General features: G+C 51.2%; 1 protein-coding gene across 5 annotated transcripts; it reads left to right on the top strand.

Annotated features, from left to right (window-relative positions):
- The first annotated feature begins 8 nt into the window (after positions 1 to 8).
- On the top strand, positions 9 to 20,906 carry AFMID (arylformamidase). 5 transcript variants are annotated; one of them, XM_030828127.1, is made up of 11 exons: positions 9 to 126; positions 3,653 to 3,743; positions 16,015 to 16,119; positions 16,220 to 16,268; positions 18,151 to 18,236; positions 18,322 to 18,394; positions 18,586 to 18,683; positions 18,933 to 19,011; positions 19,096 to 19,231; positions 19,439 to 19,543; positions 20,421 to 20,906. In XM_030828127.1, the coding sequence occupies exons 1-11, from the start codon at positions 64 to 66 to the stop codon at positions 20,445 to 20,447; spliced, it is 912 nt and encodes a 303-aa protein (XP_030683987.1). In that variant the 5' UTR covers positions 9 to 63; the 3' UTR covers positions 20,448 to 20,906. The 5 variants fall into 5 exon arrangements, with proteins under 5 accessions (XP_030683987.1, XP_030683985.1, XP_030683986.1 ...); XM_030828125.1 differs by having other exon boundaries at positions 57 to 126; positions 19,096 to 19,246; positions 20,421 to 20,758; XM_030828126.1 differs by having other exon boundaries at positions 61 to 126; positions 16,015 to 16,122; positions 20,421 to 20,758.
- The last annotated feature ends 559 nt before the right edge of the window (positions 20,907 to 21,465 follow it).

Raw genomic sequence — 21,465 nt, 5'->3', positions numbered from 1 at the left:
GAGCGAGGCGGGGCTCTGGCCATATAAAAGAGCAGGACGCACGCCCATCTGGCTGTAGACGCCATGATGGATGTGTCGGGTGTGGGTTTCCCAAGCGAAGTTCCTTGGAAGAAGATGTCTGCAGAGGTAGGCGGATTGCGGGGAGGGACTAAGGGGCTAGGGCGGAGTTAGCTCATTTATTAGATTGGAATTCTAAGAAGGAAGCTTAGAAGCCATCTAGACCAGTCCCGTGGGCATGCTGAGCGCCTAGTGTGTGCCAGGTCCCCAGTGCTTGAGCACCATGGTGTATTTTACCTTCTCCTAAGGATTTTTGTTAGCCCAATTTTCAGGATAGAGAAAATTGAAGTCCTGACTATGCTAATAATATCCGTTGGCCCTGCCAGGCCTGGTGGCTCACACCTGTAATCACAGCACTTTTGGTGGATCACGAGGTTAGGAGTTTGAGACCAGCCTGGCCAACATGGTGAAACCCCGTCTCTACTAAAAATACAAAAATTAGCCGGGCGTGGTGATGTACGTCTGTAATCCCAGCTACTGGGGAGGCTGAGACAGGAGAATTGCTTGAACCCAGGAGGTGGAGGTTGCAGTGAGCCGAGATCATGCCATTGCACTCCAGCCTGGAAGCCTGGGTGATAGACCAAGACTCCGTCTCAAAAAAAAAAAAATCCATAGACCTGCAGGAGGTTAGGGGCCAAAGTTCTGGACCTTGATCTGAGGTTACACAATGTTTTTGGGTCTGTGCTTATGTGGCACAGGCTGAAGGATTCAGAACAGCTGGTATTTACATTGGGGTTGTTGTGAAGGTTAGAAACATACAGGCCGGGTGCGGTGGCTCAAAAAAGAAAAGAAAAGAAACCCATTGTATAATCATGATCATAAATAATAGCAACAAAGATGGTGGTAGTGATCACAGAGTGTGCCAGGTGTGGCTGTAAGGATCCTACAGGTAATAACCTTTGCAGGTATGGATTGGACAGATCCAAGGACCTCTGACAAAGAGCCCCTTCACTGGGAGGAAGAAGCAACCCACACTGAGTGGCTTGCTTTATTTTACTCGCATGCTTTATCCCTTTTAACCTTGTGATTTGGATACATCCCTTCTTTTTTTGAGACACCGTCTCGCTGAGTCACCCAGGCTAGAGTGCAGTGGCATGATCTCGGCTCACTGCAACCTCTACCTCCCGGGTTCAAGTGATTCTCCTGCCTCAGCCTCCTGAGTGGCTGGGATCACAGGTGCACTGTAGCTGGTACTACATGCCTGGCTAATTTTTTTTTTTTTTTTTTTTTTTGAGATGGAGTCTCGCTCTGTCGCCCAGGCTGGAGTGCAGTGGCGCGATCTGGACTCACTGCAACCTCTGCCTCCAGGGTTCATGCCATTCTCTGGCCTCAGCCTCCCGAGTAGCTGGGACTACAGGCGCCCGCAACCATGCCCGGCTAATTTTTTTGTATTTTTAGTAGAGATGGGGTTTCACTGTGTTAGCCAGGATGGTCTCCATCTCCTGACCTCATGATCCACCCGCCTTGGCCTCCCAAAGTGCTGGGATTACAGGCATGAGCCACTGCGCCTGGCCAATTTTTGTATTTTTAATAGAGACGGGGTTTCGCCATGTTGGACAGACTGGTCTTGAACTCCTGGCCTCAAGTGATCCATCCACCTCAGCCTCCCAAAGTGCTGAGATTACAGGTGTGAGCTACTGTGCCGGGCCTGGATAGATGCCTTCTACCAGTAAGGGAACTGAATCCCAGAGACTCAGTAACTTGTTCAGGATAAAACAGTAAGTAAGTGAGGGAGGTCAGATGGCATTTGACCTCAGGCCTTTCCGTGAGGTCGCCCTGACTTCCCATTTCTCATGATGGTTTTGAGCCCTTTCTTCAAAATCTGGTTCCTTGTTACTTTTTTTTTTTTTTTTTTTTGAGATGGAGTCTCGCTGTTGTCACCCAGGCTAGAGTGCAATGGTGGGATTTCAGCTCACTGCAACCTCCGCCTCCCGAGTTCCAGCGATTCTCCTGCCTCAGCCTCCCGAGTAGCTGAGATTACAGGCGCCTGCTACCATGCCCAGCTAATTTTTGTATTTTTAGTAGAGACGGGGTTTCACCATGTTGGCCAGGATGGTCTCAAACTCCTGACCTCAGGTGATCCACCCGCCTCGGCCTCCCAAAGTGCGGGGATTACAGGTGTGAGCCACCACGCCCGGTCTTTTTTTTTTTTTTTTTTTTTTTGAAACAGGGTCTTGCTCTGTCTCTCAGGGTGGAGTGCAGTGGCACAATCTTGGCTCACTACAACCTCTGCTTCCTGGGCTCAAGCGATTCTCCTGCCTTAGCCTCCTGAATAGCTAGGACTACAGGTGTCCACCACCATGCCCGATTGATTTTTCATATTTTTTGTAGAGATGGTGTTTGGCCATATTGCCCAGACTGGTCTGGAACTCCTGGACTCAAGTGATCCGCCTATCTTGGCCTCCCAAAGTGCTGAGATTACAGGCCAGAGCCACCGCGTCCGGCATTTTCTGTTTTTTGTTTTTTGTTTTTTTTGAGACGGGGTCTCACTCTGTCGCCCAGGCTGGAATGCAGTAGCATGATCCCAGCTCACTGCAACCTCTGCCTCCCTGGTTCAAGCTATTCCCCTGCCTCAGCCTCCTGAGTAGCTGGGATTACAGGCGCGCGTCACCACGCCCAGTTAATTTTTGTATTTTTAGTAGAGATGGGGTTTCATCATGTTGGTCAGGCTGATCTCGAACTCCTGAACTCGTGATCCCACCTCAGCCTCCCAAAGTGCTGGGATTACAGGCGTGAGCCACCGCGCCCAGCCTCTGTTTCTTTTTTTTTTTTTTTAATTCTCCAAACTGCCTCAGAATGGTTCCTTGTTACTTTCTGCATAAGGTGTGAAGGTGTTAGCCCGACATTCACCGCCCCTCCTCCTCCAGGCCAGCCTCCCAGCCTCACCTCTGTGCATCAGCCATAGGGCCTGCCAGCATTTGCAAACTGACCTTTCATTCCTTACTCCTCACCTCTGTGCCTTTGACTGTGCAGTGACCTCCTGTGGTCAGAATCGCACCCTCTCAGGGCAGATCAGCTCCTCCTTTTATTTTTTTGAGATGGAGTCTTGCTCTGTCGCTCAGGCTGGAGTGCAGCGGTGCAATGTTGGCTCACTGCAACCTCCGCCTCCCAGGCTTAAGCAATTATCCTGCCCCAGCCTCCCAAGTAGCTGGGATTACAGGTGCACACCACCACGCTCAGCTAATTTTTGTATTTTCAGTAGAGACGGGGTTTTGCCATGTTGGCCAGGCTGGTCTCAAACTCCTGACTTCAGGTGATCCACCCGCCTCGACCTCCCAAAGTGCTGGGATTACAGGTGTGAGCCACTGGGCCACCTGAGCTCCCCTGGTCATAACTGCTGTGGGAGTGGTGCCCATGATGGCACTAACTGGATTCGTCTGGAGGACCTCATCTCCCCTTAAGGCTGCCAGCTGGCTAAAGGCACAGCGGTCGCTGGTATACCTCTAGACCATGGATCCGAGGGCATCTTGGAGACCCTGGGATACTGGGGAGAGGGCTTCTAAGGCAGAGAGGAGCAGCCGGGCATGGGCGAGGGGGAGGGGCACACTCTGTTGAGAAGGAAAGTCTTATGGGGCCTCATGTTTGTGCCCTGCAGGAGCTGGAGAATCAGTACTGTCCCAGCCGATGGGTTGTCCGACTGGGAGCAGAGGAATCCTTGAGGACCTACTCACAAATAGGAATTGAAGGTACTAGTGTGACCTCTCCGTGGCCTCATTGGGTGGCCTTTAGCATGTGGCAGTGGTTCAGAATGCTAGGGGCTGGGGGGCTGCGCTGCACCACCTGGGCCTCGAGGGGCATTTCCCAAACACCAGGCACTTTATAAACCTCCCTGCTCAGGGGCAGGTGCCCAGGCCCCTTTGCTGCAGGGACTGCTGGAGGCAGGAGAGGTCCAGGGGAGGTCCATGGCTCAGTTGACCATGCCTGGCCTTTCCTGCTCAGCCAACCATACCCAGGCCCGTAAGGCTGTGGGCTGTGGTTGGCATACAGAGGTGAAGTGAACAGAGGAACATTCCCCATCCACTGCTGAATGTGGAATGCGGTCACTATTCATAAAAAGCAATACTTTGGGAGGCCGAGGCAGGTATATCACTTGGGGCCAGGAGTTCGAGACCAGCCTGGCCAACATGGCAAAACCCCATCTCTACAAAAAAATACGAAAATTAGCTGGACACCTGTAATTCCAGCTACTCGGGAACCTGAGGCATGAGAATTGCTTGAATCTGGGAGGCAGAGGTTGCAGTCAGTTGAGATTGCATCACTGCACGCCAGCCTGGATAACAGTGAGACCCTGTCTCAAAAAAAAAAAAAAAAAAAAAAAAAAGCAATGAAGCCTTTTTTTTTTTTTTTTTTTTTTTTTTAGACTGAGTCTTGCTCTGTTGCCCAGGCTGGAGTGCAGTGGCACGATCTCAGCTCACTGCAACCTCTGCTTCCAGGGTTCAAGCGATTCTCCTGACTCAGCCTCCTGAGTAGCTGGGACTACAGGCGCGCCCCTCCACGCTCAGCTGATTTTGGTATTTTTAGTAGAGATGGGGTTTCACCATGTTAGCCAGGATGGTCTCCATCTCTTGACCCTCGTGATCTGGCCACCTCGGCCTCCCAAAGTGCTGGGATTATAGGCGTGAGCCACCGCACCTGGCCACCTTTTCTTTCTTTATTTATTTTTTATTTTTTTTGAGATGGAGTCTCACTCTTTCGCCCAGGCTAGAGTGCAGTGGCGCGATCTGGGCTCACTGCAAGCTCCGCCTCCCGGGTTCACGCCATTCTCCTGCCTCAGCCTCCCCAGTAGCTGGGACTACAGGCGCCCGCCACCTCGCCCGGCTAATTTTTTGTATTTTTAGTAGAGACGGGGTTTCACCGTGTTAGCCAGGATGGTCTCGATCTACTGACCTCATGATCTGCCCACCTCGGCCTCCCAAAGTGCTGGGATTACAGGCGTGAGCCACCGCGCCCAGCCCTTTTTTTGTTGTTTTTGAGACAGAGTTTCGCTCTTGTTGCCCAGGCTGGAGTGCAATGGCGTGATCTCGACTCACCACTAACTCTGCCTCCTGGGTTCAAGTGCTTCTCCTGCCTCAGCCTCCTAAGTAGCTGGGATTACAGGCAGGCACCACCACGCCCTACTAAGTGTTTTTTTTTTTTTTTTTTTTTTTAGTAAAGGTGGGGTTTCTCCATGTTCGTCAGGCTGGTCTTGAACTCCTGACCTCAGGTGATTTGCCCTCCTCGGTCTCCCAAAGTGCTAGGATTACAGGTGTGAGCCACCATGCCCGGACTTTTTTTTTTTTTGAGGCGGAGTTTTGCTCTTGCTGCCCAGGCTGGAGTGCAAAGGTGCAATCTCAACTCACCACAACCTCTACCTCCCAGGTTCAAGCGATTCTCCTGCCTCAGCCTCCCTGGTAGCTGGGATTACAGGCCTGTGCCACCAACCCTGGCTAATTTTGTATTTTTAGTAGAGACAGGGTTTCTCCATGTTGGTCAGGCTGGTCTCAAACTCCCGACCTCAGGTCATCCGCCTGCCTTGGAGCCACCATGCCTGGCCTTTCACCTTTTCATTCTTTAAAGAAATCTGGACTTGGAAACCTGTAAACTAGTGAAGTCTTTTTTTTTTTTTTTTTTTTTTTTTTGAGATGGAGTCTCGCTCTGTCACCCAGGCTGGAGTGCAGTGGCAGGATCTCGGCTCACTGCAAGCTCCGCCTCCCGGGTTCACGCCATTCTCCTCCCTCAGCCTCCCGAGTAGCTGGGACTACAGGCGCCCGCCACCATGCCCGGCTAATTTTTTGTATTTTTAGTAGAGACGGGGTTTCACCTGGTCTCGATCTCCTGACCTCGTGATCCACCCGCCTTGGCCTCCCAAAGTGCTGGGATTACAAGCGTGAGCCACCGCGCCCGGCCGAACTAGTGAAGTCTTAAGGTCCATTTCCATCTCTACCCTGTATCTGCAAAGTGCCGTACCACGATTTGAACACCTGGTAATGCATCTGTGCTGGGATGGGGAGCAGGCCCCGAGGAGGAAGTGTGGGTGAGGACGCAGCCAGCCATGCTTGGCAAATTGACTCTGTTGCAGCAGGCTCAACACAGCCTTTCAGAGGCAGATGCCTGGGCTCCTGGGCTTGGTGGTTTTCTAAACAGAGAGAACCCAGGAGGAGGAACAGACTTGTTAGAAGTATATTCCAGCAATTCCACCATCCTCCTGTCTCAATAGATTGGGGTGGAGCTGTTTCCTGGGCTCTTCATGTTCCTTGCTGTGCCCAGCTCTGTTCCAAATTCATCTCTATTTGCTCGATAAATACATGAGTGTGGTGAAACATACAAGAGCTGTAAGCAGCCGGGCACGGTGGCTCACGCCTGTAATCCCAGCACTTTGGGAGGCCGAGGCGGGCAGATCATGATGTCAGGAGATCGAGACCATCCTGGCTAACACGGTGAAACCCTGTCTCTACTAAAAATACAAAAAATTAGCCGGGCGTGGTGGCAGGTGCCTGTAGTCCCAGCTACTGGGGAGGCTGAGGCAGGAGAATCGTGTGAACCCGGGAGGTGGAGCTTGCAGTGAGCCAAGATCGCACCACTGCACTCTAGCCTGGGCGACAGAGCGAGACTCCGTCTCAAAAAAAAAAAAAAGAGCTGTAAGCAAACCTGTTTGCCTGTCTTAATTGTCTTGAGTGATAAAGAGCTGACCCTATTGAGAAAGAAAGTCAGATGTAAAAAGCACACACTATTGAACCTTCAAGTCATATTAATGAAAGAAAATTAAAAGGAAAAGATTAAAAAGAAAAAAAACAAAAGAGGCCAGGAACTGTCACACACGCCTGTAATTCCAGGACTGTGGGAGGTCAAGGCACGAGGATCCTTTGAGGCCAGGAGTTTGAGACCAGCCTGGGCAACATAGCAAGAACCTGCCTCTACAAAAAATTTAAAGGCCAGGCGTGCTGGCTCACGCCTGTAATCCCAGCACTTTGCAGGGCTGAGGTGGGCAGATCACGAGGTCAGGAGATTGAGACCATCCTGGCTAACACGGTGAAACCCTGTCTCTACTAAAAATATAAAAGATTAGCTGGGCGTGGTACGGGCACCTGTAGTCCCATCTACTCTGGAGGCTGAGGCAGGAGAATGGCTTGAACCCGGGAGGCGGAGTTGCAGTGAGCTGAGATCGCACCACTGCATTCCAGCCTGGGCGACAGAGCGAGACTCCATCTCAAAAAAAAAAAAATTTAAAAATTAGCAGGGTGCGGTAGTGTGCACCTGCAGTTCCACCTACTTGAGAGGCTGAAGTGGAAGGATGACTGCTGCCTGGGAGTTCAAGGCTGCATATTTCTTTATGTATTGGGTTTTTTTTTTTTCTTTGAGACAAGGCCTCGCTCTGTCACCCAGTTTGGAGTGCAGTGGCGTGATTTTGGCTCATTGCAACCTCTGCCTCCTGGGTTCAAGCCATTCTTGCATCTCACATTCTTGTGTCTCAGTCTCCCGAGTAGCTGGAATTACAGGTGTGCGCCACCACGCCAGCTAATTTTGTATTTTTAGTAGAGGCAGGGTTTCACCATGTTCGCCAGGTTGGTCTGGGACTCCTGGCCTCAGGTGATCTGCTCGCCTCCCAAAGTGCTGGGATTATAGGCATGAGCCACACTTTTCCTTCTTTGCACCAGGGAGAATTACGTTTTTTCTCATTTTTGATGTGTATTTGTCCTTACAATGCCAGCCTATGAACTTGCAATGGGGGATGTTCGCTTTTAATGAGTAGACAGCCTCGTCCCCATCAAGGCCTGGCCGCCCTTGTCTGGGCTCAGGGAGAACAAAGTCTAACCGCTGTGTGAGTATGGCCAGGGTGCAGGAGGGTGGCAGAGAGGGGGTTTAAGAACCATTTCCTTTACCACTGGCTTTTAAATTAGTTTTACCGTGACCTTCAGTAAAAATACTTTTTTTTTTTTTTTTTAAGACGGAGTTTTGCTCTTATTGCCCAGGCTGGAGTGCAATGGCGCGATCTCGGCTCACCACAACCTCCGCCTCCCGGGTTCAAGCAATTCTCCTGCCTCAGCCTCCTGAGTAGCTGAGATTACAGGCATGCGCCACCACGCCTGGCTAATTTTTTATTTTTAGTAGAGACAGGGTTTCTCCATGTTGGTCAGGCTGGTCTCGAACTCCCGACTTCGGGTGATTCGCCTGCCTCAGCCTTCCAAAGTGCTGGGATTGAGCCACTGCACCTGGCCCAAAAAAATACATTTTACAGTCAGCAAAATGCTGTATATATTTTTTATCCAGATACAAAAGTTCAAATTCTGTATGATTTCATTTAAATGAGGTCCCTAGAGAAGTCAAATTAATAAAGACAAGAAATGGAATGGTGGTTGCTAGGGGCAAGGGGAAGGAGGAATGGGGAGTGAGTGTTTAAAGGCGACAGTTTCTTTCTTTTTTTTTTTTTCTTTTGAGACAGGGAGAGTCTCACTCTGTTGCCCAGGCTGGAGGGCAGTGGTGCTATCTCATCTCACTGCAACCTCCGTCTCCCGGGTTCAAGCAATTCTTGTGCCTCAGCTTCCCGAATAGCTGGGATTGCAGATGTGTACCACCATGCCCGGCTAATTTTTGTATTTTTAGTAGACACAGGGTTTCGCCATGTTGGCCAGGCTGGTCTCGAACTCCTGGCCTCAGGTGAGCCGCCCACCTCGACCTCCCAAAGTGCTGGGACTACAGGCATGAGCTGCCGCGTGCAGCCCTGCAGTCCTGTTTTTTTTTGTTGTTTGTTTTTTGTTTTTTTGGCAGAGTTTCACTCTAGTTACCCAGGCTCACTGCAACCTCTGCCTCCTGGGTTCAAGCAGTTCTCCTGCCTCAGCCTCCCAAGTAGCTGGGATTACAGGCATGCGCCACCACGTCCAGCTAATTTTGTATTTTTAGTAGAGATGGGGTTTCTCCGTGTTGGTCAGACTGGTCTGGAACTACCGACCTCAGGTGATCTGCCCGCCTCAGCCTCCCAAAGTGCTGGGATTACAGGCAAGAGCCACCACGCCCGGCCTTGCAGTCCTGTTTTTAATACCATGCACAGCATTAGAAATTATTTCTTTTTTTTTTTTGAGACGGAGTCTTGCTCTGTTGCCCAGGCTGGAGTGCAGTGGCATGATCTCGGCTCACTGCAAGCTCCAGCCTCCCGAGTAGCTGAGACTACAGGCGCCCACCACCACGCCCGGCTAATTTTTTTGTATTTTTAATAGAGACAGGGTTTCACCATGTTAGCCAGGATGGTAGCATTAGAAATTATTTCTAACCCAGGCTGGGCTTGATGGCTCATCCCTGTAATCCCAGCACTTTGGGAGGCCAAGGCAGGGGGATCACTTGAGGTCAAGAGCTCACAGCCAGCCTGGCCAACATGGTGAAACCCCATCTCTACTAAAAACACAAAAAATAGCCAGGCATGGTGGCGTGCGCCTATAATCCCAGCTACTTGAGAGGCTGAGGCAAGAGAATTGCTGGAACTCAGGAGGCAGAGGTTGCAGTGAGCCAAGATTGCACCACTGCACTCTAGCCTGGGTGACAAAGCGAGACCTTGTCTCAGAAAAAAAAGAAAAGAAATGATTTCTACCCAGCCAGGCACAGAGGCTCACGCCTGTAATCCTAGCACTTTGGGAGGCCAGGGTGAGCAGATCACTTGAGGTCAGGAGTTCGAGACCAGCCTGGCCAACATGACAAAACCGCTTCTCTACTGAAAATACAAAAATGAGCCAGGCGTAGTGGCACGTGCCTGTAATCCCAGCCACCGGGGAGGCTGAAGTAGGAGAATAGCTTGAACCTGGGTGGGGGAGGTTGCAGTGAGTCGAGACCGTGCCATTGCACTCCAGCCTGGGCAACAAAGAATGAAACTCCATCTGAAAAATAAAACAAAAAACAAAAACAAAGAAAAATTATTTCTAATCCGAAACAATTGAAAACAGGTACTCAAATAAGCACTTTTACGTGCGTGTTCATAGCACCCTTTCCATATAGCCTGAGTTGTAAATAATAGCAACGAAGCTTTTGCTTTAATGAGAAAGGAAGTTTGCCATAAGGTTTGTTGTGGGTTGTCTTGCTGAAGCCCTCTTGTGTTCTTGCTCTGGGATTCAGAGACTGGAGGGCCCTCTGTGGGGGGCATGAGTCACCTCATTCTCTGTCTCTGCACCCCAGCTGTCCTCTCCTAGAGAGAGGCAATTTCTCTTTCTTGAGGTTAGTAGAGTTTTTTTAATATCTGAGGGAGGCATATGCATGATAAGGAACACCTACAGCTGCTTGGTTTTAATGGCCATTCCACTTAGAACATAAATTTCATGGTTTTTCTTAATCGTAGCACAACATTAATCTAGTCCATTTATAGGCTTAAGAACTCCTGTGTTCATTAAATCTCGACCTTCTGATGAAGCCATTCCGATGAGCCTGTGAGGTGCATTGTCTTCACACAACAACCCTGTGCTGGGGCAGGGTTGTTGGCAAACCCCCATGGATGGCAGCTGGCAGTGGCCTCACAGTAGCAAGTAGCAAGTCTGCCTTTTGACCCAGAATTCTACCCCCGAGAGCGTGTCCTACAGATGCTTGCAAGTGGTATGGTAATGGATGTACAAGGCTATTCACAGCAGGGGTGTTTGTGGTAGCATGGCCTGGGAGACAGCCCAGATGGCTTTCAGCAAAGGATTGATGGCAGGTCTGCAGCCCTGGGGCTTATCAGACACCAACCCTGCTGGCACCTTGATCTTGGACTTCCAGTTTGCAGAACTGTGAGAAAATAAAATTTCCATTAAGTTTCCCCAGTCTGTGGTATTTTGTTATAGCCGCCCAGGCTGACTCAGACAGGAGCCCAGGATGGATGTGAGCGTGTTATAACCAGCTCACGCTTGTGGCTGTAGGGAGTCCGGGTAGAAGCTGGAAGAGCCTAGAGGGGTGGCTGCTGCCTTCCAGGGAACAGATCAAAGGGTATCCAACTAGAGTGGTCTCAGTGCAGGTGGGGAGGAGACTCTAGACCCAGGACAAGCAGTGGAGGGGGCGTCCAAGGATTTCCTGATGATCAGATGTGGTTTGAGAAAGAGTGGGGGCCGGGTCTGGTGGCGCATGCCTGTAATCCCAGACTTTGGGAAACCAAAGCAGGAGGACAGCTTGAGCCCAGGAGTTCGAAACCAGCTGGGCAACATGCAAGACCGGGTCTCTACAAAAAAAATTAAAAATTAGCTGGGTGTGGTGGTGCTTGCCTGTGGTTCCATCTACTTGGGAGGCTAAGGTGGGAGGATCACTTGAGCCCTGGAGTTTGAGAACAGCCTGGGCAACATGGCGAAACCCTGTCTCTACAAAAAATAGAAAAATTAGCCAGCCGTGGCGGCACACGCCTGTAGTCTTAGCTACTCTGGTGGCTGAGGTGGGAAGCTTGTTTGAACCTAGGAGGTTAAGGCTGCAGCGAGTCGAGATTGCACCACTACACTCCAGCCTGTATGACAGAGTGAAACCATGTCTCAAAAATAAAAAGTGAATTCAGGAGTTCGAGACCAGCCTGGCCAACACCATGAAACCCCATCTCTACTAAAAATACAAAAATTAGCCTGGGCCAGATGCACTGGCTCGCACCTATAATCCCAGCACTTTGGGAGGCCAAGGCGGGGATATCACTCAAGGTCAGGAGTTCGAGACCAACCTGGCCAACATGGTGAAACCCCATCTCTACTACAAATACAAAAAAAAAAAAAATTAGTCATGCGTGGTGGCAGGTGCCTGTAATCCCAGCTACTTAGGAGGCTGCAGCAGGAGAATCACTTGAACCCAGGAAGCAGAGGTTGCAGTGTGCAGAGATCGCACCGTTGCACTCCAGCCTGGGTGACAAGAGCAAAGCTCTGTCTCAAAAAAAAAAAAAAAAAATTAGACGGGTGTGGTGGCGCACACCTGTAATCCCAGCTGCTTGGAAGGCAGAGACAGGAGAATCACTTGAACCCCAGAGGCAGAGGTTGCAGTGAGCCAAGATTGCGCCTGTGGACTCCAGCTTGGGCGACAGAGCGAGACTCGTGTCTCAAAAAAAAAAAAAAAAAAAACCACACAAGGCTTTTCAGCGAAATGCTCGCTCCTCTTCCCTTTCATCCGCCCAGTTCCCCTGGCCCCCATCAAGGTGGCCACTGTTCTTCATATGGATATAGACTCCCCCTCCCTTTCATCCAAATGGCCCCGTAGCACAACAGTTCCACCCTGCCAGTTTCACTTAGTATTTCTTGGAGATGTTTCCTCATCTGTACATAGACAGCTTCTTGTCAGTACATAGGGAACCCTTCAGGGGCAAGTGGTTGGTAACGTGGGTGCTGGCAAAACAGGTTTTGCAACCTCACTGGCATTCTGCAAAGGCAGCTTCCTGCCTGGATTGGCACATGGGCAACTTCCCTTTGATTTCCCTCAGCTTTAATCCATCCAGCCGAAGTGGAGACAGCCTGGTTTACGGTTCTGCATTCCGGCATAGACACAATTCGTACAAGCTCTCGGTCCTATGCTTTTTCTTCCTCTGCCATGTTTACCCTTCTGGAGTTGCAGAATGAATCACTCACCCGAGAGAAGCACAGGTTTTTTTTTTTCTTTTCTTTTCTCTCTTTTTTTTTTTTTTTTTTTTGAGACAGAATCTTGCTCTGTTGCCCAGGCTGGAGTGCAGTGGTGCAATCTCAGCTCACTGCAACCTCTGCTTCCTGGTTCAAGCGATTCTCCTTCCTCAGCCTCCTGAGTAGCTGGGAGTACAGGCACACACCACCACGCCTGACTAATTTTTGTATTTTTAGTAGAGACGGGGTTTCACCATATTGGCCAGGGTGGTCTCGAATGTCTGACCTTGTGATCCACCCACCTCGGCCTCCCAAAGTGCTAGGATTACAGGTGTGAGCCACCGTGCCTGGCCAGGTTTTTTTTTTTCTAGGCCCACTGTGGCCACCAAGGTTGCGGACCAGGGGGCCTCTAGGGACTCCCAAGTTGCAGGTTAATACATGGAGCCCTTTCTGAGATGCACGTTCTACAGGGAACTGGATTCCACCTCTTTTGGGGAGATCAACCCAGCACCCCAAGGATCCCTGATGGTGCCTGAGCACAGCTGTGAGAAGGGGTTGTCTGGATTCTTGGGGTGACAGAATGGGAGAGGTGGGGCATGGGCCTGCAGGCTGGCCCCCTTAGGTCTCTGCTGACTAGCTAGAATTCTGAAAATTGTGTTATGTAAGACACTTGGCATCTACGGTGCCAAATAAAGGTGACCCGCACCACAACATTAAAAAAGAAAAAAAAGACATGTCCAAATCCTAACCCTGGGAACCTGTGAAGGTATTTCCTTATTTGGTGTTTTTCCTTTTGTTTTGTTTGAGACAGAGTCTTGCTCTGTCGCCCAGGCTGGAGTGCAGTGGTGTGATCTCAGCTCACTGCAACCTCTGCCTCCGGGTTCGAGCGATTCTCCTGCCTCAGCCTCCCAAGTAGCTGGGACTACAGGCACGCGCCACCACGCCCAGATAATTTTTGTGTTTTTTTGGTTTTTTTTTGAGACGGAGTCTCGCTCTGTCACCCAGGCTGGAGTGCAGTGGCGCTATCTCGGCTCACTGCAAGCTCCGCCTCCCGGGTTCACGCCATTCTCCTGCCTCAGCCTCTCCGAGTAGCTGGGACTACAGGCGCCTGCCACCACGCCTGGCTAATTTTTTTGTATTTTTAGTAGAGACGGGATTTCACCGTGGTCTTGATCTCCTGACCTCGTGATCCGCCCGCCTCGGCCTCCCAAAGTGCTGGGATTACAAGCGTGAGCCACCGCACCCGGCCTAGTTTTTGTATTTTTAGTAGAGACAGGGTTTCACCATGTTGGCCATGATGGTCTCAACTCCTGACCTCAGGTGATCTGCCCGCCTCAGCCTCCCAAAGTGCTGGGATTACAGGTTCCCGGCTGGTATTTCCTTATTTGGAAAGACCATCTTTGTAGGTGTTATTAGCTAAAGTCAAGCCATTCTGGGTTAGGGTGGGCCCTAAATCCCATTGACTGGTATCCTGCTAAGAGACAGAAGAGGGAGGGACACACAGGGAGGGGACTACTGAAGACGGAGGCAGAGATTGGAAGAGGCAGAGGTGACTGGAGTGACATAGCCACAGGCCTTGGAATGCCTGGAGCCACCAGGAGCTGCAGGAGGCAAAAAAGGCATTGGCAGAGTATGGCAGTGTCCACACCTGAATTTCAGACTTCTGGCCTCTAGAACTGTGAGAGAATCATGTTCTACTGCTGTGAGACACTCAATTTGCAGTACTTTGTTACAGCTGCCCTGGTAAACAAATGCAATATTTATTTTCAGCAAAGCAGGGAGTTCCTGCAAAGATGACTAGACCGGATTCCTTCTCCCAAGAGCGCAGTGTTCTAGCTGTGAATACTAAGAGTGTGTTGCTGCGGTGGGAGGGGAGGCAGGGTTTACTGACTGATCATTCCCACTGGTCTGGATGCTCTCTTTCTTTCTTTCCTTTCTTTCGAGACAAAATCTCGCTCTGTCACCCAGGCTGGAGTGCAGTGGTGCAATCTCAGCTCACTGCAGCCTCTGCCTCCCAGGTTCAAGTAATCCTCCCACTTCGCCCTCCCGAGTAGCCGGAATTACAGGTGTCCGCCACCACGTCCAGATAACTTTTTTTTTAATTTTTAGAAAATATAGGCTAAGGCACGAGAATTGCTGGAACCCAGGAGGCAGAAGTTGCAGTGAACCAAGATGGCACCACTGCACTCCAGCCTGGGTGACAGAGCAAGACTCTCTCGCAAAAAAACAAACAAAGAAACAAACAAAAAGCAAAAAAAAAAAAAAAAAACGATGAATGCTAGGATAAAAAATAAAGCAAGAGGCCAGGTGCAGTGGCTCACGCCTGTAATCCCAGCACTTTGGGAGGCTGAGGTGGATGGATCATCTGAGGTTGAGCTCAAGACCAGCCTCGCCAATACAGTGAAACCCCATCTCTACTAAAAATACAACAATTAGCCAAGTGTGATGGCATGTGCCCGTAATCCCAGCTACTCAGGAGGCTGAGGCTGGAGGGTTGCTTGGTGCCAGGAGTTTGAGGCTGTAGTATGCTATGATTGCACCTGTGAATAACCACTGTACTCCAGCCTGGGCAATATAGTGAGACCCTGTCCTTTAAAACAAAAAAGTATAGCACATGTAATAAGTATGGAGTAAAGTCGTGCTGAAAAGGGTCCTCGCAGAACCACAGTTCACTTGTTGACAGACGTCAGGACTGGTGGTCTCTTTTTTTTTTTTTTTGAGACGGCGTCTCACTCTGTCCCCCAGGCTGGAGTGCAGTGGCGTGATCTCAGCTCACTGCAAGATCCGCCTCCCGGATTCACGCCATTCTCCTGCCTCAGCCTCCTGAGTAGCTGGGACTACAGGCGCCCGCCAACACGCCCGGCTAATTTTTTGTATTTTTAGTAGAGACGGGTTTCACCGTGTTAGCCAGGAAGGTCTCGATCTCCTGACCTCGTGATCCGCCCGCCTCGGCCTCCCAAAGTGCCGGGATTATAGGCGTGAGCCACTGTGCCTGGCCTGGCAGTCCTCTTTCAGTGGGAGGTGCTCAGAGCTGAAGCTCAACACGCCAACTTAAGGGAGCTTTCAGCTGGAAGGTTTCTACCTGAGCTGAAATAGAAATTGCCGCCACCTGGCTGGGCACAGTGGCTCACGCCTGTAATCCCAGCACTTTGGGAGGCCAAGGTGGGCGAATCACGAGGTCAGGAGTTCAAGACCAGCCTGGCCAACAACCCTGTCTCTACTAAAAAAAAAGAATTAGCTGGGCATAGTGGCGTGCGCCTGTAGTCCCAGCTACTTGGGAGGCTGAGGCAGGAGAATCGCTTGAACCGGGGAGGTGGAGATTGCAGTGAGCCGAGATCGCGCCACTGCACTCCAGCTTAGGCAACAGAGTGAGACTTTGTCTAAAAAAAAAAAAAAGAAATTGCTGCTGCCTGAGCTTGTGCTGACAGTGACTTGTCCATTTCTGAGACAGCTACCGCAAGGGCCCAGGCCACCAGGAAGAGCCTGCTGCATGTCCCCTATGGAGATGGCGAAGGGGAGAAAGTGGACATTTACTTCCCCGACGAGTCAGCTGAAGGTTGTCGGTGAAGGGGCTGGGGGTCCCCGGGGCTTGGGGGTCCAGTGGCAGAGCTCAGCAGGGCGGGCCTCGCTCACTTGCCCTGTGCTTGGTTTTGCAGCCTTGCCTTTCTTCTTGTTCTTTCACGGAGGATACTGGCAGAGCGGAAGGTGAGTCAGGGGATGTGGATGGTGGACTGCAAGACAGATTCCACTTTCCCTGGGGGACTCCTCCTCCAGGGCTGCCACAACCAAACTGCCACAAGCTGGGCGCTCCCTGCACGGCTGTGTCTCAGCGCTGGAGAGCGGAAGTGTCAAGTCAAATGTGGGCAGCGTTCCTAGGGAGGATCCCTCCTACCTCCTCCAGCTTCTGGTGGCCTCAGGCAGCCCTTAGCTTGTGTCTGCATAGCTCCAGCCTCTGCCTCCATTCACATGTGATCCTGGTGTTCCTGGGTCTCAAATCTTCCTCTCTGTTTTTTTTTTTTTTTTTTTTTTTTGAGAGAGAGCCTCACTCTAACCCAGACTGGAACGCAGTGGTGTGACCTCAGCTCACTGCAACTTCTGCCTCCCGGGCTCGAGCAATTCTTCTGCCTCAGCCTCCCAAGTAGCTAGGATTACAGGTGCGTGCCACCACGCCTAGCTAATTTTTGTATTTTTAGTAGAGACGGGGTTTCACCATGTTGGCTAGGCTGGTCTTGAACTCCTGACATCAAGTGATCCTCCCACCTTAACCTCTCAAAGTTCTGGGATTACAGGCGTGAGCCACCACACCAGCCTCCTTTTTTCTTTCTTTTTTTAACAAGGTCATAGTCACAGGTTCTGGGGTTAGGATTTGGACATATCTTTTGGGGGGGACACAGTTCAACCCACTACACCCGGTGAGAAGCATGTTCAGCCTCCTCTTGAATCAAGGGAAAAGCCAGAATGACCAACCACTGTCCCAGTTTGCTTGGGACTGAGGAGGGAAAACCCCAGGACATGGGGTTTTCAGTACTTTAGGAAAAAAAAATAAGAGTCCCAGGTAAAATGGGACAGTTGGTCACTGTAAGCTAAGGAGTGGGTATTTAGGAATTTGGGATCTTGGCAGACACTGCTGTTCCTTAGGGTCTTCCTACAGAGTTGCCTTCAAGCATGTTCATGTTAATAGCTTACATTTAATGGCCAGGTACGGTGGCTCACGCCTGTAATCCCAACACTTTGGAAGGGCAAGGCGGACAGATCACTTGAGGTCAGGAGTTCGAGACCAGCCTGGCCAACAGGGTGAAACCCTGTCTCTACTAAAAATACAAAAATTAGCTGGACGTGGTGGTGTGTGCCTGTAATCCCAGCTACTCGGGAGGCTAATGCAGGAGAATTGCTTGAACCCAGGAGGCGGAGGTTGCAGTAAGCTAAGATCGTGCCACTGCACTCCACCCTGGGCGAGACTCTGTCTCAAAAAAAAAAAAAAAAGCTTACATTTATTGCACACAAATGCTAGTCTTTAATTCTCAAAAACAGTTCCCTAAGAGAGGGAACTAATTGCCTCTATTTTACAGATGAGGAAACCAGGCTTAGAAGTTACATAAATTGCCAGGCACAGTGGCTCACAGCTATAATCCCACACATTGGGAGGCTGAGGCAGGAGGACCGAGTTAGAAACCAGCCTGGTCAACATAGCAAGACCCCCATCTCTACAAAAGAAAAAATAAATTTGCTGGGCGTAGTGGTGACACCTGTACTCCCGCTTGGGAGGCTGAGGCAGGAGGATCGCTTGAGCCCAGGAGGTCGAGGCTGCAGTGAACCGTGATCGCACCATTGCACTCCAGCCTGGGCGACAGAGCGAGTCCCCATCGCTTAGAAAAAAAAAAAGTTACATGAAGTTTCCCCAAGGTCCCGCAGCTAGCATGTGATGTGTCAGGGAGAGAGCCTGTCCACTTCATTCTCTCACATGGGGTCAGAAAGGGATGATGCTGTGCGTGGACAGGACATCTGGTAAGTGGTGTGTTCAGGACACAGGAAGCAGCGTAGTGGCCAAGCTGCCTCCAGCTGTCACATCTGTGTCTCTCTCTTGCAGTAAGGACGAGTCTGCCTTCATGGTCGACCCGCTGACGGCACAGGGAGTGGCCGTGGTAATAGTGGCTTACGACATCGCCCCCAAAGGTAATGGGGTGGTTGCTGCAGGTCCGAGGGCCAGTAGGCTTTAGGAGGAAGCACGTCCCTGACCCAGCTCATGCTCTCTGTGCAGGCACCCTGGACCAGATGGTAGACCAGGTGACCCGCAGCATTGCGTTTGTCCAGAAGCGGTATCCAAGCAACAAGTGGGTGTTGCCGGTAGATTTTCTTCCTGTTGGACCCACTGGGTGGGAGGACAGTGCAATTAGTCCCTGGGACACAGCCAAGCTGCCCCTCTGGCCTGTGGAGCAGAAAGCAAATTGGGACTCTTCGAAGGGGGCCTGATGTTGTGGGGAAACTGCGTGCAAACCCAGCTCTCTGCTCTGACCCCTCCCAGGGGAATTTACCTGTGTGGACACTCAGCTGGGGCCCACCTGGCCGCCATGATGCTCCTGGCCAACTGGACCAAGCATGGGGTCACGCCCAACCTCAAAGGTTTCCATGGGGGCTACAGCCTGGCTGGGCAACCTTCATCTCCCCATGAGCCTTGGGGTTTGGGCCAACTGCTTGAAATCCTCCCGGCCGTGAGTGGCTTGACCGCAGGGCTTCGAGCCCTCTGAGCAAGGCCTTCTCTGCTTCCTCTGTGCCCCCTCCCCTGGTCCTGCCCCTCTGGCGGTGGGAGTGGGCTGGCCCTGCCTTGCTCTGCCTGGAGCCTGGCCCTGTGACAATTCTGTACCTTCACAGGCTTTTTCCTGGTGAGTGGGGTCTTTGACCTGGAGCCCATCGTGTATACTTCACAGAACGTCGCTCTCCAGCTGACCTTGTGAGTTACTTGCCCACCACCTCCCCTGGCTCACCAGGAGCCCGGCTCCTCTCTGTCCTGATCCCTGTCCACTCCCCACCCCAGGGAGGACGCTCAGAGGAACAGCCCCTCGCTGAAGGTGGCCCAGGCGCAGCCGGTGGACCCCACCTGCCGTGTGCTGGTGGTCGTGGGCCAGTTCGACTCCCCCGAGTTCCACCGACAGTCCTGGGAGTTTTACCAGGTACTCCCAGCACAGGTTTGTGGCCAGAGGTCGAGGGTCATGTGAGCTCATTATTTTCCTCTTTCTTTTACTCAAGTGGACAAGACCATCCGTCATTTATTTAACACGTACTGAGTGAACCCTGACCTGTGCCAGGCATGGCCCCATATCCTGCCCCGCCTCCCTTCCCACTGCTCAGGCCCCTCTTCCCATGTCTCCCCTGCCCAGACCCTGTGTCAAGGAGAGTGGAAAGCCTCGTTTGAAGAGCTCCACGATGTGGACCACTTTGAAATCGTTGAGAATCTGACCCAGAAGGACAATGTGCTCACCCAGGTGGGGCCTCATCCCTGGCAGCCCTTTCATGGTAGACAGCACAGGTCCTGTCGCAGCCCCTTAGATGCGCAAACCAGGAGTTCGAGACTAGCCTGGCCAACATGGAGAAACTCCATCTCTACTAAAAATACAAAAAAAATTAGCCAGATGTGATGGTACGTGCCCGTAACCCCAGCTACTCAGGAGGCTGAGGCATGAGAATTGCTTGAACCCAGGAGGCAGAGATTGCAGTGAGCCGAGATTACACCACTGCACTCCAGCCTGAGCGACAGAGTAAGACTCCGTCTCAAAAAAAAAAAAAAAAAAAAAAAAGACTTGAGAACCTAGGAAAGAAAGAACCTAAGAAAGAGCATCTTGTTTCTTTTTTTTTTTTCTTTAGAGACAGGGTCTCCTCTCTTGCACCCAGGCTGGAGTACAATGGCAAAATCTTAGCTCTCTGCTGCCTCCTGGGCTCAAGTGGTTATCCTGCCTCAGCCTCTTGAGTAGCTGGGACTGCAAAGGCATGCCACTGTGCCCTGCTAATTATTCACTGTTTTTGTAGAGATGGGGTCTCTCTATGTTCCCCAGGCTGGTCGTCTTCATCTTCCTTCTTCTTCCTCCTCCTTCCTCCTTCGTCTTCTTTCTTCTCCTCCTCCCCCTCCCCCTCCTCCTCTTCTTCTTCTTCTTCTTCCTCTTCTTCCTTCATCTCAGCATATTATACCTCTAACCAGACTGTCTTCAACTCCTGAGTTCAAGTGATCTTCCCACCTCACCCTCCCAAAGGGTTGGGGTTGCAGGCGTGAGCCACTGCATCCAGCCCTGTCTCATTTCCTTAATCAAATTCCTGCAAAGAGCTGCTCTGATTCTGGGGCTTTTGTGTCTTCTCTTCCTGCTCCAGATTATCTTGAAAACAATCTTCCAGTAGTTCTGACGATACCTGGAGCCTGGTCCACGTGCATCCCACCTTGAGAAGCCTCTCCAAAGAGCTTTCGGAGCTGAAGCTGACAGCTTCAGTTTCCCCCAGCACCCAGGAGAGCCTTGCTGTGTCTGCCTGCCCGGCAAGAGTCCATTCTCACTGCTGGGACACTCATGATAATCTCCAGGTCCTCCCTCTTCCCAGCCTGGATGGAGCTCCAGGGCTGGGGAACGTCCACAAGTCAATGCTCGGAGATGCCCAGAGCCGCCTCTTAGCCTCATCTGGCCCCTCCACCTGCTGACAGAGCGTGACAAAGATGACGCTCAAAAGTAATGCCATTACTTTTAAAGGTAATGGCATTACTTCTTTTTTTTTTTTGAGGTGGAGTCTCTCTCTGTTGCCCAGGCTGGAGTGCAGTGGCGTGATCTTGGCTCAGTGCAACCTCCACCTCCCGGGTTCAAGCAATTCTCCTGCCTCAGCCTCCTGAGCAGCTGGGACTACAGGCGCCCACCACCACGCCCAGCTAATTTTTGTATTTTTAATAGAAACGGGGTTTCACCATATTGGCCAGGCTGGTCTCAAACTCCTAACCTTGTGATCCACCCACCTTGGCCTCCCAAAGTGCTGGGATTCCAGGCATGCACCACTGTGCCCAGCCAGAATGGCATTACATTTAAATGGTTCATAAAGAAGCACAAAAGAATATTATTTCATAACATGTAAAAATTATATAAAATGTGGCCGGGTGCGGTGGCTCAAGCCTGTAATCCCAGCACTTTGGGAGGCCGAGGCGGGCAGATCACGAGGTCAGGAGATCGAGACCATACTGGCTAACACAGTGAAACCCCGTCTCTACTAAAAATACAAAAAAATTAGCTGGGCGTGTTGGCGGGCACCTGTAGTCCCAGCTACTCGGGAGGCTGAGGCAGGAGAATGGCGTGAACCCGGGAGGCGGAGCTTGCAGTGAGCTGAGATCACTCCACTGTACTCCAGCCTGGGGGACAGAGCAAGACTCCGTCTCAAAAAA

This window comes from Nomascus leucogenys, chromosome 14 (genome assembly GCF_006542625.1).
Source record: "Nomascus leucogenys isolate Asia chromosome 14, Asia_NLE_v1, whole genome shotgun sequence".
Classification (NCBI taxonomy): Eukaryota; Metazoa; Chordata; class Mammalia; order Primates; family Hylobatidae; genus Nomascus; species Nomascus leucogenys.
The sequence above is the reverse complement of the archived record's forward strand: the minus strand, read 5'-3'. Positions and strand labels throughout refer to the sequence as shown.